At 43.8% G+C, this 19904-nt stretch overlaps 1 protein-coding gene across 1 annotated transcript in view; it reads left to right on the top strand.

The window, feature by feature from the left end:
• LOC141268469 (chondroitin sulfate proteoglycan 4-like) overlaps nucleotides 1-19904 on the top strand; it is a 43803-nt gene that overhangs the window by 7295 nt on the left and 16604 nt on the right. The window contains exons 2-5 of the mRNA XM_073680328.1: nucleotides 4300-4463; nucleotides 5877-9425; nucleotides 10285-10755; nucleotides 12002-12178. Of these exons, the coding sequence (XP_073536429.1) occupies nucleotides 4300-4463; nucleotides 5877-9425; nucleotides 10285-10755; nucleotides 12002-12178 (4361 nt within the window). The remainder of the gene's footprint in view (nucleotides 1-4299; nucleotides 4464-5876; nucleotides 9426-10284; nucleotides 10756-12001; nucleotides 12179-19904) is intronic.

The raw sequence follows: 19904 nt of genomic DNA, 5'->3' as shown, positions 1-19904 counted from the left end.
CCGCACCTGGAATGTAGGAATACTGTGGATTTGTTGTGTTTGCTGTATTACCGTCTTTACTTAGCAGAGGAATTTTGGAGTAAAATTTTACATATTCCTGCCAGTTTTTATCACAACTTTGCTACATGATTGCAGAGAAAAATACTTATTGTAGTTTGATTTACGCTTGATTTTTTTTGGTGTTTTCGGTTTTGGTACATTATCACTAAACCTCCCAGGAAAGAGAACACGCCAAGTAATTTTTCTGTGCCCATTCAGAAATGATGCCCCTTTTGAAGCTCCTAAGTGTTCCCACACAGTTCACCCTTTTTATGCCCTCCCCCACGCAGTATGACGCTTTTACAATTACCCTGCACACATTATGATGCCCACACATCATATTATGTCACCACAGTGCTCCCTTCCCCCAAGTATGATGACCGTTCTTCCACGGTATAATAACTCCCACATATTATGAAGCACCCCCCAGTACACTTAGTGTCTCCATTTTGCCACACTTACTCATTAAGATGCCACCGCACTGCTCCCTACACAGTGATGTCCCACAGTGTCCCCCACACAATGATGTCCCACAGTGTCCCCCACACAATGATGTCCCACAGTGTCCCCCACACAATGATGTCCCACAGTGTCCCCCACACAATGATGTCCCACAGTGTCCCCCACACAATGATGTCCCACAGTGTCCCCTCACACAGTATGATGACCTTGCTGTTCTCCCTTCACCCGAGTATAGTGACCCTCCACTGCCAAATAATAATAAAAATAAACAGCTTAGTTCCGTTCCCACGATAAACGGAACAATCTCCGTTTTGTGATGTTTGGGGCCCGGGGCAGCAGGCACAATATAATGGCGTCTCCTGTGCAGAACCTCAAAGCACATGTGAATGGTGGAGCAGGGAGCTGACCGCACACTGCTCCACCACTATATTCAACTGCATCCTAAAGACACAGATACAGTTGAAAGTGGAATAAGCAGGACCGTGGACCAGCATCTTAAATCCAGGTCTCTCCTGAGTGAAGGGTTACTGCATGTAGGCAGCTTTTTGCTTAAAAGGGTATTCCCATATCCAAGATCCTATCTCAACATATAGTAGGTGTAATAATACCTCCAATTAGAAATGTAGTGTAACATCCCTGGCGGCATGCTTGCATGGCTTACCATCTCCCACCATGCAAGATCGCAATCTTACCTATCAGGCCAGGCTGCACACTTTGCTCCAGTTCCTGCTGTTTGTATGTCTCTTGTCTGCTGGCTTAGGGCAGCGGCGCTGTTGCTTCCTGATTCTTAAAGCTACAGTGTGCGCAGTCCTAATGCGTCCCAAGCGTATTGCTGAGTCACTGGATACTTAAACCCCCTCCACCCAGTAGGAGGTGCCTGAGCAACACTTTCTTAGTGTGTTCTGTGCAACTGTGAGTTGCCAGGTCCTGTCCTGAATCTTGTCTGTTTCCGTCTCCCTGGGGGCTGAGTTCCCAGGCTCGTTCCTGTATCTTGTTCCCGGTTCAGTCCCTGTCTGAACAGTGTCCTACCTCGTTTCCTGTTTGTCTCTATGTTCGAACCTTCCCTTTTTCCTGCAGTGTCTGAACCTGCACCTAACTCCAACTCGTTGTCTATGTACTTCTGTTTGTGAGTTTTGTGTACACTCGCTACTTCATTGTAAGTACCTTGTGTTTATCTGGTTCTGCTTGTTGACCGCACCTGCGGTTTTGCTTTGCTCTGCTTGTTGACCGCACCTGCGGTTTTGCTTTGCTCTGCTTGTTCACCACATCGGCGGTTTTGCTCTGCTCTTCTTGTTCACCGCACCTGCGGTTTGCTTTGCTCTGCTTGTTCACAGCACCGGCGGTTTTGCTCTGCGCTGCTTGTTCACCGCACCTACGGTTTTGCTCTGCGCTGCTTGTTCACCGCACCTGCGGGTTTTGTTCTGCTCTGCTTGTTCACCGCATCTGTGGGTTTTGCTCTGCTTGTTCACCGCATCTGTGGGTTTTGCTCTGCTCTGCTTGTCTACCGCATCTGCGGGTTTTGCTCTGCTCTGCTTGTCTACCGCATCTGCGGGTTTTGCTCTGCTTGTCTACCGCATCTGCGGGTTTTGCTCTGCTCTGCTTGTCTACCGCATCTGCGGGTTTTGCTCTGCTCTGCTTGTCTACCGCATCTGCGGGTTTTGCTCTGCTCTGCTTGTCTACCGCATCTGCGGGTTTTGCTTTGCTCTGCTTGTCTACCGCACCTGCGGTTCCGTTCCTGTGTTCCAGTCTGTACTGGTCCCTATTCTGCCTGCGTTCCTACCTGCCAGTAGCCGCCTGTCTGCATGCCAGCCGTGCCTGCCAGTGCCCACCTGTCTGCATGCTAGCCGTGCTTGCTAGTGCCCACCTGTCTGCATACCGGCTGTGCCTGCCAATACCCACCTGTCTGCATATCAGCCGTGCCTGCCAGTATCCACCTGTCTGTATGCCAGCCTAACTTGCCTGTTCCTGCATTCCCCGGTGTGGGTCAACAGCTGTGACTGGGGTCTGACCTGGAGTAGCACCTGGTCCCTCTGCTCGGTTCTTCCCTGGTTCACGGAGTCGACTGAGCCGCCGTGTGACCTTGGTCGGACCGAGTTGATACTTAGTTACGCCCCTCCAGGCACTCCTCAGTTCATGGTCCAGTGGGATCACTAATCATGCTCACGCCAGCCTGTCCGGGCATGGTTACAACCACTCATAGTGACAGTTGCTAGTGGTTGTAACCATGGATACCTAAGCTACTGTAATGCCCTGCACATGGGGTAAGCAGCAAAGGAATCAGAAGAACTATACTACATTTCTAATTGGAGGTATTTGCTAATAATATTATTATTACACCAACTACATACTGGGATAGAATCTTGGAGATGGGAATACCCCTTTAACTTTGACAACTCCTTTAACCCTACGTCTGTCCCGTGGATTTGGAGCTATACACCGCGTGCAAAATTATTAGGCAAATGCGTATTTTGATCACTTTTTCTCCTACTCCAAGCTGCATAGGCTTGAGAGCCAACTGCCAATTAAGTAAATCTGGTGATGTGCATCTCTGTAATGAGGAGGGGTGTTGACTAATGACATCAACACTCTATATAAGGTGTGCTTAATTATTAGGCAACTTCCTTTCCTTTGGCAAAATGGGTCAGAAGAGAGATTTGACGGGCTCTGAAAAGTCCAAAATTGTGAGATGTCTTGCAGAGGGATGCAGCAGTCTTGAAATTTCCAAACTTTTGAAGCGTGATCACCAAACAATCAAGCGTTTCATGGCAAATAGCCAACAGGGTCGCAAGAAGCGTGTTGGCCAAAAAAGGCGCAAAATAACTGCCCATGAATTGAGGAAAATCAAGCATGAAGCTGCCAAGATGCCATTCGCAACCAGTTTTGCCATATTTCAGAGCTGCAACGTTACTGGAGTATCAAAAAGCACAAGGTGGGCGATACACAGGGACATGGCCAAGGTAAGGAAGGCTGAAAAACGACCACCTTTGAACCAGAAACAAAAGATAAAACTTCAAGAATGGGTCAAGAAATATCTTAAGACTGATTTTTCAAAGGTTTTATGGACTGATGAAATGAGCGTGACTCTTGATGGGCCAGATGGATGGGCCAGAGGCTGGATCAGTAAAGGGCAGAGAGCTCCACTCCAACTCAGACGCCAGCAAGGTGGAGGTGGGGTACTGGTATGGGCTGGTATCATCAAAGATGAAATTGTGGGACCTTTTCGGGTTGAGGATGAAGTGAAGTTCAACTCCCAGACCTACTGCCAGTTTCTGGAAGACAACTTCTTCAAGCAGTGGTACAGGAAGAAGTCTGTATTGTTCAAGAAAAACATGATTTTCATGCAGGACAATGCTCCATCACATGCATCCAACTACTCCACAGCGTGGCTGGCCAGTAAAGGTCTAAATGAAGAAAAAATAATGACATGGCACCCTTGTTCACCTGATCTGAACCCCATATAGAACCTGTGGTCCATCATAAAATGTGAGATCTACAGGGAGGGAAAACAGTACACCTCTGGGAAGAGTGTCTGGGAGGCCGTGGTGACTTTTGCACGCAATGTTGATCAAAAACAGATCAAGCAACTGACAGAGTCTTTTCGGTTGATTGAGAACATAGTTGTTGATCAATAATAAAAATAATCCTCTAAAATACAACTTGCCTAATAATTCTGCACACAGTGTATATCCAATAATCAGCTCTGTCCATTATAAATTATCTTACAATGCCGTTGCATTTACTGCATCTATAATCATACAATTCTTTATTCTAATATTGTTTGATTTTTCCGTTTTGCAGCTTCTTTTTTTGGTGAAAGTTATGTAGAACTGAAGAAAGCAGAATCGTTCTCTAAGTCCTCACTCCAGTTACGTTTCCGAACCAGTAAATCGAATGGATTACTCTTCTTGGCAGCTGGGAAACATGATTATTGCTTGGTGGAGCTGCGCTCTGGACATGTTCAGGTGACGTGTGTGCAGGAAATCACAGCAGCTTAGTAATGCCATCTCCTTGTTCTTGGTATCGTAGTATCCTGTATCCACTCTTCTGTTTTAAATTTTAACATAAAGTTTAAAAAAAAAAAAGAAATTGCTTGCTGTTTTTTTTGGGTTCAATAAGTTTTTTCCCCCCTCATTTTTCCCCTGCTTAACCATAGACTACACTATATTTCTTAAGTGTGCCCAACCTCACAGTTTGTGAGGTGCCTTCGTACCTTGCTCCCTGCTAATTGGGCAGGCTGGTGAAAAAGTGTTGATTTATGCTGCCCGAATCACAGGTGGCGTGAATCAGAGACAGACACCATTATCACAAATCCCTATGTTTCACTCTAAAACCCTGCAACATTTCGAAAAAAAAAATATACTTTGAACAGGGAGCTGGGAACAAGGTGACTGAGATGACTAATTGCTGAGATGACTAGTCACGGAGGCAGATCCTTATCGGCTTCTCTCTGCCTGCCTAGTTCTACTTGACTTTAAGAGAATAGGAACTGATGGGCAGTTCTCGGCAGCGGCCTCTACATATTGAATGGAGCTGTTCAGCTCCATTCAGTGTATATCCGGCCCATGCCAGAGCTGATAACAGCTCATCAATGGCGATGCCAAGTGTTGGACCCTAACTGATCTAATATTGACCTATCCTAGGAATAAATCCTCAATCTAAGATGCCCGCACAACCAAATTAGAGCTAACCTGATGCCATGCCCAGGGTTGTCAACTTGACTTTTTACTTTTTCTGGACAGCTTATCAAAAAATCGCAACAGCCAAAAAATTTTACGGACAGAAAAAAAAAGTCCTCAATTTGTATGGGCTGTCCTGGATTTTCTGGACAGTTGGCAACCCCGGCAATACCTATGCCCAGATTAGTAGACAATAGGCTTATCTGCTAAATAGATTTGTGCCTTCATACCCACCATCACATAGTCTATGACATATAACTTACGTGGTTGAGCTACAACACTTGCAAGCCTCCTTGAAGGATGAGCAGTATTAAAAGACTGAAGGTACCCACATTAGTAAATACCGTCATGCTGATTTTTTCCAAACCGGTGAAACATCTAATACGCATGGGGTTTCGCAACTGTTCCTTGACAGATGAATGAAGGACCAGGTATATTGAATTTCAATACCTGATTGTTCTGTTATTAGTGAGATAAGCTACTGCCTTCACCCCACACATGCACGCTGTGGCCATAGAGCAAAGGGAGGATTGAGGGATAGCTGACCAAAATTTTAGGCTTGGCTCCATATTGTTCGATATCAGAAATTTTATGTGGGTTATAGTGCTTTAACTCACATCCTTCTTGTATTTTGTATTTTATATTGCATTTTGTAGTTATGCTTTAAAAACATGTTTTAATTTTTTTTATTACCTTTAGGCAAAATTGAGTCTTGGAAATGATGAAGTGATACTTTTCCTCAACCAAGGACCTCGTTCAGATGACATGGAGTGGCACATGGTCAAAATGAACTATGAAAACACTGAAGTGACCCTCACGGTCGATACAAGTATTAAATCAAGTGTTATAAATGCTGTTGGGGCCAGCGAGCTTCACGTTGCGCATGGCTTCTATGTTGGTGGACTTGGAAACCTGAAAGCTTCATATCTAAAAGACACTCATGAATATTTCAGAGGTTGTCTAGATGATGTTGTGTTCAATGAGTATGCATTACTTTCTTCACTTCGTCCATACCCTGGTCAGAAAAATGTTCATGAGGTTTCCCTTGGATGCAGTGATGAGTTCTTCATAAGCGAAGATGACCCCATCAGTTTGTTCAGTTCTAAGTCCTTCTTAGCTTTTCATCGTTGGACTATTGTGGACGATGCCGTCTGGGAGTGCATGATACAAGCAACAGCTGGAAGAGGCTTATTGCTTTATCACTCAGGAAAAGCGGATGAGTTCATTTCCCTAGAAATAGTAGACTGGGTGTTGAAAGCCAATATTGGCAAAGGGGAAAATGTTGTAAATGTGGATTTTTCCAGTGTTCTTACAGAAAATAAATGGCATTATATTAAACTTACAATAACCTCAAGGCATCTTCAACTGACTGTAAATGACAAAACTGAGAAAGCTTTACTCAACTTCCGCATTAAAACCCACGGCTCTTTGTACATAGGTGGCATTGATGATGCTTCTCGAGACCATGTAAAGAGGATCGGTTTAACAACACTTTCTGGGAAAAATACCAAAGGAGGATCGTTTAAAGGGTGTATTAAAAACATAAAAGTGAACTCTATTAAGTTTGGATTAAAGAACGCCTTAGCTACAAAAGATGTATCACCTGGCTGCAAAACTGAGATTGCGTTGAGCACTGTTCCAACATCAGAATCCAGAACCTTACAATTTATATCAGTAGCTACTCCAATTTCACTGGTTACTACTATGGTACCCAAGAATAATCAAAAAGATAACTTCCTCGTACTTAATAATTTGGTGGTATCAGAAGGAAGCAAAGCCGCCTTACAATCGAAACATATCAAACTGAATTTGGATTATAAAAGGTTAGGGCTTCGGCAGTCGCAAGTTTCATTCAAGGTTGTGAAGCTTCCTTTACATGGACAATTAAAACTAGATGTTTCTCCACAAGAAGACAAGGGAACTTTTACTATGCTTGACCTGTGGCATGGACGAATTAGTTATATCCACGATGGCTCGGAGGGAACAAGTGATCACTTTAGTTTTTCTGTTACTGCTACTAGCAAGAATGAGATGCCCTCATATCTGAAAGGAGAAGAGGTCCACATGTTTAACATCACTGTGACACCATCTAACGATGCTCCTGAACTGTCTCTACCAGAAGGAAATTTGTTCACATTACTTGAAACTTCCAAGAAACGCCTAACTGGTAATCTGATAAAAATTTCCGATGTGGACTCGGAACCACAAAATCTAAATCTGGTAGTACTTGGCAACCTCAACATAGATGCTGGATATCTAGAAAACATGAAAGATCCAGGAAAAGCTCTTACCAGCTTTCCTTATTCTGAGCTCCTTGAAGAGAATATTTTTTACGTCCACCATGGGTTGAAGAATGCAAGGCTTGTGTTGAGGGTTAGCGATGCTGATAAAGTGAGTAACACTGTTGTGTTGCGAATTTTGGCTATTCCTCTAGAATATAAAATTGTGAACAATACCAGGATTGAAGTAATACAAGGATCTAATGCTTTCCTTAAGATCAGCAATTTAGCAGTTGAAACCAATGCTGTAAATCAGGAGATGGAAATACGGTATGATATTACGGACACACCAAAGTTTGGTCACATTCAAAGAAAGAGTTCTGGAAATAATTGGAAACCAGTGGCTTCATTTACTCAACGGTCTCTTGAGCGAGATCGAATTCGATACCTTAATACCTTTAAAAAAATTCAAGAATTCGATGTAATGGATGGCTTTAAATTCAGAGTTACCGTAGGGAACCATTCCAGTGAAGAATTTTTCTTTCCAATTAAAGTCCACTGGCTTAAATATGCATTGAGTAAACATTTTCCTTTGACCATCGAGAATGCGAAAAAGGCTAAATTTGGTTATAATAACCTTGCAGCTGCCGTGGAAGGAGACATCATGGACGACATATTAATATATTATAAGATACAATCTTTGCCTACTAAAGGAACGCTTATGTACAGAAATAACAATTTAAGCAAAGACGACATGTTCAGCCAGACAGATATAATGGAAGGAAACATTGAGTATTTATTAAATGGGCAGCCACGTGAAGATTCCCAGGATTCCTTTGCATTTACACTATTCACAAAATATGCAGAATCAAAGCCATTTACTTTCATCATTAACATTAAAGCCGACTTGAACAGCATCCTTTTGACGAACAAAGGCTTGTCCTTAGCCGAAGGTGAAAGAAGACTTATTACAAAAGATGAACTCTTTGTACAAACCTTAAGTAACAGAACTTTTTCCTTTAGGGTTTTGAAAAGTCCTCTCCATGGAAAGCTAAAGCTAATTAATTTTTCAGATTCTCTTGTAAGCAATGATAACATCACAAACTTCTCTAGCCAAGATATTTTGAGTGAACGTCTTATGTATGTTCATGATAATTCCGAGATGGTGTCCGATGCCTTTGTTGTTCTTGCATCCTCTGTACTTTCGGATCAAGAAAATATTGATTCGGATGCAACACCCTTGGAGACAGAATTTGCTTTTAATGTATCCGTAGAATTGAGGAATGACGAGAAGCCTGTCCGTGTTGTCGATAAGCTGTTTCACGTAGTTAGGAATGGTAAGAAATTGGTCACGTTGGAGGACTTGTGCTACCATGATCCGGACACAGATTTCGATGATGGGCAGTTACTCTACACCAGGCGAGGTATTCCCAATGGAGATCTTGTTTCATCTAATGATACTTCAAAAAAGTTGTACCAGTTTACCCAAGAGGACTTGGAAAATAAACGTGTGCTCTACATACATCATGGAGCGGATTACGGTCGCTTTGTCTTGTTTGTTACAGATGGAAAACATTACACCTCTTCACTTCTAGAAGTTAGTGCTTCCGAGCCCTACATCAAGATGGTCAACAACACGGGGTTGTTGGTACAAAAAGGCAAAGAGAACGTATTAACCTCCACCAACTTTAGCATTGCCACTAATATGTATATTGAAAGTGACCATAATGTTCTGTATTACATTACATCCCCACCAAAACATGGAAGGATTTACATCCAGAATTTGCTGAAAGAATCCTTTACAAACCAAGACCTAAAAAATGGTCATGTGGTTTACAGGCACAATGATGGCAATCATCTTATAGACGTGATTACCGTTGCGGTAAAAATCGATACAATGACTCTGGGTGTCGACATTAAAGTTCGTATCCATTTGGAAAGTCATCAGAAACTTCCAACTGTGCAGAGTCATGAAAGCCTTCTGGTAGAAGAAGGAAAGCCAGTCAAAATCGGGAAAGACAGGCTGCAAGTGAGTATATCGGGCCTTTTGTCAAAGTTAAAAGGAATCCATCATCAGGTGTTCGTTATGTAATCTGAGAGCAGCAGGATGTGGAGGCAGAGACCCTGATTCCAGCAATGTATCACATACTGGGCTACTTAGTATAAATTTTATTAAATCACTGTTTTATCGGGAGATTATCACTAGAGGACAATTTGGCCTGCTGCCAAGTAGTCCAACCATGCCTCCGCCACTGATTGGCATCTTTCTTCCTATGCACAGTTTACACAGAAAGCTGCCAGTCAGTGATGTGAGCGGTGTTATACAGAGCTCATCATTCAGATCACTGGCAGCATATAAAATAGTTTTTAATCAAAAAAAGTAAATGGCATGTCGCTGAAATCGGGGTCTCTGCCCCTACATTATGCTTCCCTCTGATGGAGGAGCAAAAACCTAATGACAGATTCCCTTTAATAAAAAAAAAAAAAAGTTGCTATAACATTCCAGTAAATATTTCTATTTGTTGTACAATAGGTTGTTCAATACATATGTCATTAAGGACAACAGAGTGTATGGAAAGTTTCGCCCCATCTGTTTTGCTTCTTCTGAGGCACTATTTGGTTTAAATGTATCTCCCCTTAAATAGTATATGAAACGTAGAGTTTTGGAATATACGCTATATTTTGGGGCCTTGAGATGAGACGAGAAAACTGTGATGCACTCGCTACTTTTAATTGAAGTATAGTTGAAATAACAATCCGTTTCAAATAATTTGTGAGTAATGGTGAATCTTACTGTACTAAAAATATTAAACCCCCTTTTCATATGAAAGTTCTTTTAAAACTAGACTAGGTTGGATTGCTCACTTTTTGCCTGACTCTTATTTTAGGTCGTCCACGAAGATAACGTGCCAAGCGAGATTGTGTTCACTGTAGTGACAAGTCCGTCACATGGATACATTCGTCGTTTTGAATCCACCGAAGGACTTTTTCCCGATGATCCAAAATCCATTACAACATTCACACAGCAAGATATTAACCGAGGAAACGTTCAGTATGTGCAGACTGCATCCGGCCAAGTACAGGACAACTTTACATTAGACGTCACAAACGGCGTACGAGAAATTAGTGGGATTACAGTGTCTGTTGATATAATTCCAATCCTTATTCCACTGGAAATCCAGAATATTACTGTGAGGGAAGGAGCATCTAAAGCCTTGACCCCGGACTATCTACGAGTTGTGAATAAACACTTCCAAGATCTCAATTTTGAGTTTCTTCTTTTGGATAGCCCCCAAAATGGTTATGTGGAAAATACTAGATTTCCTGGGGTAAAGTTATCAAGATTTTCCATAAAACAGGTAAAATGTTTTCAGTTTGCGATTTATTTTTTTTTGGAGGGGGCATACTGATTCCAAAAAATGTTTGTAGGATAGTTAGTTAATTAAAAAATATATATTTTTTTGTGCATCTGAGGGCCTACTGTTAGATTGCATCATTTACGGGGCCAAAATGTAGTATTGACTTACTAATAACCATATTTAATTCACAGACCCACTAAGGAAATCACCCCCCCCCCCCTAGATCTGAACATCGTGCTGCAAAGGTCAAGTGTCTTCAAATCTAGGACACTTGACCACCGTCGCCAATTATTTGTTGCAGACGATCGCCTTTGTTTGACCACAGCTACAGTTTTTTGCTCCAAGCAGAGGGTTGTATAAATCGGACCAGGAAATTTATAATCATTTGTACATACCCTTAAAGTGAACCTGTTAGGTCCCCCATGCCTTCTAAAGAGGTTCTGTCACCAGTTTTCAAAGCATACACCACATACATTAATGAATAGAGCACTTAAACCATGTGGAACTGGTATATTTACTGTGAGAATCCACTTCAGAATGGCTGAAATAATCCTGAGCATTTTTGATTCCAACTAAATAGTGAGACCACTCAAGTCCAATGTATTCAGCCTCCACCTGTCCAACCTGACTGACTATTGCAGCTTGTACTGAGCTGTGTGAGATCTCAACAGGGAGGAGGCACAGTGAGGAGTTGTCAATCAGGCTAGGTGGGTGGAGATTCAACAGCAGGGGAGAAGGACGCTGAGGAGTTGTCAGTAAGGCTCATCGGGAAGAGACTTTCAAAAAGGATTATACAGCCGTTCTGACAGATTATCAAAATTAGTATACAAGTCTCATAGGGTCTAAGAAGTATTTAATAATGTATGTAGTTTGTAATGTGAAATCCGGAGAATACTGATGGAGACACTTTAAAAAATTAGCTTTCAAGTTGTAATATATCAAAATTAATTCATTGATATAAGTTTTTCGTTTCTGTCATCTTATTTGTTTGGTACATAATTCCTTGATATTTGCTGGTTGCGGAACCAATGAGGTTAGACTATAATCGGATGTGACACGTTGGGTTGTCAGTGTGCTCCCTCATCATTTCTTTTTTTTTTTTCTCCGACTCCGGTGTGATATGAGCAGAAATGCCTCACAATTATTTATACATAAAGTCGCTTGTTATTTCTGATGTCACAGCAAATCCTATCAATGATCTGGAAAACTCTGATTTATGTATGTTGCATGTTTTTAATTTTTCAAGATGGAACAAGAACTGATATATTACATCCACGATGACGGTGAGACCTCGCAGGATAACTTTACCATCGTTGTGAACAGTACAGAACTTTCCAAGCAAAGTCTTCCGCAGACGATATTTGTCACCATCACTCCCGTGAATGATGAATTCCCAGTTATTACTGTTAATAAGATTTTTCGGGTAAGGATATTTTATTTTCATGTTGTGTGTTTTCTTATCCTTTTTTCTCCTTCCCCCATGACGGCACCACGGAGAGAGGGGATCCGCCCTTCAAGGACAGGAAACCTACAGATAAAAGGGCGGTACCTCTCTCCCGCATCAGTTGGTTTCCTGTCCTTGACGGTATCCTACAGTTCCTGAGGAGGCATACCTGCGGGGTGCCAAGAAGAGGATCGTCGTGGGATGCCAGGCCCGACCAGTCCGATCCAGGCAGCGGGGGTCCCCTGCCTCGGCTGGTGCGGTGCCCTGATGCTCCACCGCTGGGGTCAGTGGGCCTCCAGGGTGTGTGCCGGGGGGGTCCAGGAGAAGAGGACAGAGCTGTCGGATGCTTTGCTGGACCCCCTGGTTGCGGCAGGTGAAGAGCGCGGCGCGGCCCGGCAGCGTACTTTTAAACTTCCAGGTTCTGCCGCGCATGCGCGAGCGCGCCGGGCGCCTCCGAATGGCGCTGCGCCGCGGTGCATGACTGGGTAATCCAGTCTGCGCCGGCGTCCTCCTGCAGTTGCGGGGGAGGAGGGGGCGCTGGGTCACCACAGGCACTGGGGGTGGATCTCCCAGTGCCTTAAAAGACAGCGCAGGATGCCAGATAATGCTGCTAACAGCTCTGGCACGCTGTCAAAAAAACAGACAAAAACATATATATATATATATATATATATATATATATATATATATATATATATATATATATATATATATATATATATATATATATATATATATATATATTATACATTTACATTAGCCAATATAAACTATTGGCTGCATTTACAAAAAAAAATTGAATGACCAGGAATTGCTGGAGAAGCAAGAGTTGCATCCTCAGTCGCAACCACCACCGCCAGCCCAGTGAAAGAAAAAGGCGGAAGAAACAGGGCACCAGGGCCGTAGCAGTGGAAGCGGGCGCTCCGGCCGATCGTCGCAGCGCAGCAAAGACTCCACCTCAGCGTCTTCCAGGAGGACCCCACCTGCAAAGATGGCTCCACCTCCTGAACCGGTACCCTCTCTTCCGTCGGGTTGGTAAGTGAGCTTCGTGAAAGTCCACTTTGTAACCCGGGGCCCCGCTCTCTCATTTTTGTCTCTCGTCAGGGAAGGAAGAGTACGGGGAAACTAAAGAATAGGACCTGTGCACTTTGCACAGAAGCCCTACCCACTTCTTGGGATAAAAGACTCTGCAGCTCTTGCATTGAGCAAACTATATGCGAGGGTACCCCGAGATTTGCAACTGAGCTTAGAGACCTAATTGTTAGAAAAAACCTAACAGGAGAGTTCTATCTTGCTGGTCACATGACCTTGTTTGCCTATTTAATCCTGCTCCGCCCTCCTGGCCTTCTTTGTAATTTCTACTCTTAAGTTAGCCTGGTGCTTAGTTACCTTTCTCAGTCAGTTTAGCTTGGTCTTCGGACCTTTATGTTCTATGTTGTGTGTTTGTCTTTTACTGCTACAATTTCTGCTAGGAGGTGCCCAACTTTATCCCAGTCCCTAGTTCTTGTAGGGATCCCTCCCTTGCATCTATAGGTCTTCGTACAGACTAGCCGAGGACCTTAGCGGGTCTGATCGCAGGATCAGGTTCCCCGTTACATCGTAGGTATCTAGCTTAGTTCTATTGTAGGGACAGATCGCCTTTCTTTCCTTAGTGCTTGTAGCAGATCATAACAGTAAGTCCAGCCCAAAAATATCTCTAAGGAAAGACTTCCAGTTTCCATCATGGTGTCGGTTCAGGATTTGGCTCAACGCCTGCAGGGACTCTCTCTGGAGGTGTCCGAGCTCCAACAACACGTGAGTAGCTGTTCTGTAGCACATTTTGTGGAGCCAAAGGTACGTTTGCCTGATTTATTCTTTGGTGATCAACAGGAATTTTTTTCCTTTAAAAATGCTTGTTTATTGTATTTTCGTTTGAGACCCAGATCCTCTGGTGATGAATCACAGCGCATAGGGTTCATAATGTCACTTTTGCGCAAAGAACCTCAGGGATGGGCCTTTTCTCTCCAACCTAGTGATCCATGCTTTAGATCAGTGGATAGTTTTTTTTCTGCTTTGGGTTTGTTGTATGATGATCCTGATCGTGTCTCATCAGCTGAGACTGAATTAAGACATTTGAGGCAGGGATCAGGTAATGTGGAAAAATATTGTTCTCACTTCCGTCCGTGGTCTGCCCAGGTGGGGTGGAACGATTCAGCTTTGAAAAGTTTGTTTCTTGCGGGGCTAGGTGAAAGGGTTAAGGATTTGCTGATTGCTTATCCCACACCTGGAAACTTGCAGGAGGCTATGCAATTAGCTATACGGGTGGACAGGAGACTGTGTGCAAGGGTTAATGAAAGTAAATCCTCTGCCATGTCAGCTCCGAGTCTTGAGAGGGTCTGTACTGACATTGGAGAGCCAATGGAGATTGGGGCGATGGCACCCCGCTCTGAGGAAAAAGACCGCAGATCTTCTGAAGGTTTGTGCTTTTATTGCGGGAAATCTGACCATTTTATTAAGAACTGTGTGCTTCGTATGAACAAAGAAAAAAAAAAAGGTCAGTTACGCCCGTATTGCCTGTTTAAATTCTAAGGGGGCATTTCTTTCTGCTACTACTGCTGCTCAGAAGAATTAATTGAATTTCGGATATTTGTGGATTGTGGTTCTACTCTGAATGTGATTGATGGGGGATTCTTGGAAAAACTTAAATTAAAACCCAAACCTTTGTCATCCCCTATTGCTGTGGTTTCTGTCGATGGCTCCCCCTTGAAGAGTGTTACTCACAAGGTCTGTGAATTTCCCCTCACTATTAATGGTATTCACCAAGAAAATTTGGATTTGGTTGTATTAAATAATTTGCCTTCTCCAGTAATTTTGGGGTTACCCTGGTTAAAATTGCACAATCCTGTACTGGATTGGTCTACCAATGAAATTAAGTCCTGGAGTCCTAAGTGTTATGACAAGTGTTGTAACGGACGTATTGCTGCGGTGGAAAAAGGGGAATTACCTGCACCTATTCAGGATTTTTGGAGAGTTTTTTCTGAGGAGGAGTCACAAATATTGCCTCCCCATAGAGACTATGATTGTACCATTGAATTTGTCCCTGGAGCGACTCTTCCTAAAAGTCGTTTATTTAATCTTACTATTCCTGAGAGAAAGGCTTTGGAGGAATACATACAGACAAGCTTGGCCGCCGGTCACATTAGGCCTTCCAAGTCTCCTGTGGCTGTTGGATTTTTTTTTTGTTAAAAAAAAGGACGGTGGTTTACGTCCTTGTCTGGATTTTCGTGAGATTAATAAAATTACTGTACGCAATCCTTACCCACTGCCATTGATTCCTGATTTGTTTAACCAGTTAGTGGGGGCCAAGTGGTTCTCTAAAATTGATCTCCGGGGGGCATACAATTTATTGCGCATGAAGGAGGGTGATGAATGGAAGACTGCTTTTAACACTCCTGTGGGTCATTTTGAGAATCTGGTTATGCCTTTTGGTCTTACCAATACTCCAGCATTTTTTCAGAATCTTATTAATGACATCCTTAGACCTTTGATCGGCAAAAATGTGGTTGTGTATTTGGATGACATTCTGATTTATTCGCCTGATCTGGAGTCTCATTGGCGGAGCGTACGTGAGGTATTACAGTTATTAATTGACAATTCGCTTTTTGCTAAGCTGGAGAAATGTGAGTTTGCTGTACAGAGAATTAGTTTTTTGGGCTACATTATCTCCAGCGAGGGCTTTGAGATGGACCCTGTGAAGGTTCAGGCGGTTCAGGAATGGCCTAGGCCTATTGGTTTGAAATCGATACAGAGGTTTTTGGGTTTCGCCAATTATTACAGAAAATTCATTAAAAAATTTTCTATTATTGTCAAACCACTGACCGATCTCACCAGGAAAGGTGCTAATGCGGTTCAGTGGACTACTGAGGCCATTGAAGCTTTTGTGTTTCTAAAGGAGAGGTTCAGCTCTGCTCCCATCCTTATGCAGCCTGATGTGACTAAGCCGTTTTTGGTTGAGGTTGATGCTTCTTCGGTGGGGGTCGGTGCGGTGTTGTCTTAGGAAAGCAAGGATGGAGTACATCCCTGTGCCTTTTTTTCAAAAAAATTTTCTGAGACTGAACTTAATTACGATATTGGTAATCGGGAATTGCTGGCTATTAAACTCGCATTTGAACACTGGCGTCATTTCTTGGAAGGTGCTGAATTTCCCATTCAGGTTTTCACTGATCATAAAAATCTATCTTGATGCTGCCAAGCGCTTGAATGCCCGTCAGGCTAGGTGGGCACTTTTTTTCTCGCGGTTTAATTTTTCCGTTACTTACATCCCGGGTACCAAGAATGTTAAAGCTGATGCTTTGTCTCGCAGCTTTTCTCCCATGGTCGGTGCTGAGGAGGAGGGGAGCATTTTACAAGAAGGTGTTGTGATTGCTGCATTGGACTCCGTTTTGGAAGATGAGATTCTTAAAGCACAGGAGAATGCCCCATCTAACACTCCCCATGGGAGGTTGTTTGTGCCTAGGACCTTTAGGAGAGATTTGTTTGTTGAGTGTCATGAGTCTCGGTTGGCAGGTCATCCAGGAATTTCTGAGACCAAGAGACTTGTGGGTCGCAGTTTTTGGTGGCCTGGATGGCAGAAGGAAGTCATTAAGTGGGTGCATCAATGTACGGTGTGTGCTAGATCTAAGTCTTCACATACTCCTGCTGCGGGGTTGCTTTGCCCTCTGGAGGTTCCTAGTGCACCTTGGACACATCTGGCTATGGACCTTATTACTGACCTTCCCCCCTCTGAGGGTTTCACAGTCATCTGGGTGGTCGTGGACCGTTTTAGCAAGATGTGTCACTTGGTTCCTTTCATCAAACTGCCCTGCGCTAAGACACTCGCTAAGGCCTTTGTCAAGGAAATTGTCAGACTACATGGCGTTCCTACTGACATTGTTTCGGATAGGGGACCTCAGTTCGTGGCTCGTTTTTGGCGTGCTTTTTGTGACAGGTTGGGAGTTCATTTGTCGTTTTCATCCGGATATCATCCTGAGTCTAATGGCCAGACAGAAAGGAAGAATCAGGATGTTGAGCAGTTCTTGCGTTGTTTTGTGGCAGACAATCAGGAGGGGTGGTCTGAGTTTCTGCCACTTGCTGAGTTTGCTCTTAACAACCATACATCCTCTTCTGCTGGTTGTTCTCCTTTTTTTTTTTGTTCTGGGAGACATCCGTTTTTTGGGTCATTCTCCAAATTGGTATCGGCTGTGCCTGAGGAGGAGAGTTTTTCCGGTGACTTGGAGAGAGTTTGGACGGTTGTACGTGGTAATCTTCAGGAGGCTAACAAAAAATCTAAGAGGTACTTTGATAGGAAACGGCAAGAGGTTTTGTTTGCTATTGGTGACATGGTTTGGTTGTCCTCTAAGAATCTGCGGTTGAGGATTCCTTCTAAAAAATTGGGTCCCAAATTTGTAGGGCCCTTTAAGGTGCTTCAGGTAGTTAACCAATCTGCTGTTAGGTTGGAGGTTCCTACCTCCTGGAAGATTAATCCGGTGTTTCATGTTTCTCTGTTGAAAAGAGCTTATGTGTCGGATGGAGACGTCTCTGCCACTGTTCCTCCGGTGGTGAAGGACGGGGAATACGAAATTTCCCGCATCCTAAATTCTAGACGGTATAGAGGGAGTTTGCAGTATCTCGTCGCTTGGAAAGGTTTCGGACCCGAGGATAACTCATGGGTGAGGGCGGATGATGTTTCTGCTTCCAGACTTGTCAGAGCGTTTCACAAGAGGTTTCCTGATAAGCCTGGGCCTAGGGGATCCGGAGGATCCTCATAGAAGAGGGGGTACTGTTAGAAAAAACCTAACAGGAGAGGTCTATCTTGCTGGTCACATGACCTTGTTTGCCTATTTAATCCTGCTCCGCCCTCCTGGACTTCATTGTAATTTCTACTCTTAAGTTAGCCTGGTGCTTAGTTACCTTTCTCAGTCAGTTTAGCTTGGTCTTCGGACCTTTATGTTCTATGTTGTGTGTTTGTCTTTTACTGCTACAATTTCTGCTAGGAGGTGCCCAACTTTATCCCAGTCCCTAGTTCTTGTAGGGATCCCTCCCTTGCATCTATAGGTCTTCGTACAGACTAGCCGAGGACTTTAGCGGGTCTGATCGCAGGATCAGGTTCCCCGTTACATCGTAGGTATCTAGCTTAGTTCTATTGTAGGGACAGATCTCCTTTCTTTCCTTAGTGCTTGTAGCAGATCATAACACTAATCAAGCTGCAAGTCGAGAACACCATTAAATCCATCCGGGGGGGGTAAAAGGTTGAAAAAAATCAAAAACATATCCCCCGAGTCCCGATCTAGTAGTTCTGAAAATGGCGAAGTTTCGGACACATCCATCTCTTCATCTTCCTCTTCCTCGTCTACAGATAGAGGAGGACGGAGCTGCTTCCCTATAGAGGAAACAGTCTTATTAAAGCAGTCAGGTCTACCATGGGGTTAGCAGACCCCCGGCCCAAAAAATCCATCCAAGATATAATGTTCAGCGATCTAGAGCAAAAAAAGAGGAGGTCTTTTCCGCTAAATGAACATATCCTCTCTTTAATTAATAAGGAGTGGAGTAAACCAGAGAGGAAGGGCTTCCTTTCACCTAAATGGAAGTACCCGTTCGAGGACCCTGCATGTTCCTTTTGGGAGAAGGCGCCAAAGTTGGACGTCGCTATAGCCAAAGCCTCAAGGAAATACTCCCTTCCTTTCGAGGATATGGGCGTCTTAAAAGACCCCATGGATAAGAAAGCAGACTCCTTTCTGAAGGGTTCCTGGGAAGCCGCTGGTGGGGGGCTAAAACCGGCAGTAGCAGCCACTTGTACGGCCAGGTCATTATTGGTCTGGCTGGATCAGCTTGAAACGCAACTAAGGCAGAAAACCTCTAGAGACACGATTCTTGAATCTATCCCAGTGTTGAAAGGGGCTGCAGCCTTCCTAGCTGATGCCTCGGCGGATTCCGTCAGAGCAGGCGCTAGGGCGACAGGGCTTGCTAACGCGGCCAGGCGAGCCCTCTGGCTCAAATGTTGGCCCGGGGATCTGCAGACTTAAACAAGATTGTGCTCGATCCCCTGTGAGGGAGAGTTTCTATTTGGGCCGGCTCTTGATGATATCTTAGAAAAAGCAGGAGACAACTAGAAGCGTTTCCCTATCCTGTCTAGCAATACTTACAGAAAACCTTTTCGGAGTAAGAGATTTATCCGTAGGAAACCCCCCAAGGAGCAGGATAGGTGGAAAGACAGGAGAAGGAAGACCAAAGGATTCCTATTTAATAAACCCCCTAACGATAGCAGAAAGACCTCCCAATGAAGATTTGCCCCGGGTGGGGGGGAGGCTTTCAGGCTTTCTCTCGGCCTGGGAGTTAATATCCAACAACTCGTGGATCCTGAGCATAATACAATCGGGCCTGAAACTCCAGTTCCTCACATTTCCTCAACAAAACTTTGTCTTGACCCCCGAAAGGTCCTCAAGTGAGGGGCAGCGGGCCTTGGAGCAAGAAATCCAAGGGCTAGTAGGGAAGGCAGTCCTGCAGGAAGTCCCGGAGGAGGAGGAAGGCAGGGGTTTCTATTCTCCATTATTCCTGAGGAAAAAGCCAGATGGGACGTACAGGACAATTGTAAATCTAAAAAAGCTAAACAAACTTTTAAAAGTGGAAGGCTTCAAAATGGAAACAATAAAATCATCTGTAAAAATGCTGTTTCCCGATTGTTTTATGG

The sequence above is a fragment of the Phyllobates terribilis genome, unplaced genomic scaffold (assembly GCF_046119375.1).
Source record: "Phyllobates terribilis strain yellow unplaced genomic scaffold, ASM4611937v1 Scaffold_1__5_contigs__length_1240528914, whole genome shotgun sequence".
NCBI lineage: Eukaryota > Metazoa > Chordata > Amphibia > Anura > Dendrobatidae > Phyllobates > Phyllobates terribilis.
Note: the sequence above shows the minus strand (reverse complement) of the source record. Positions and strands in the feature narration are given on the sequence as shown.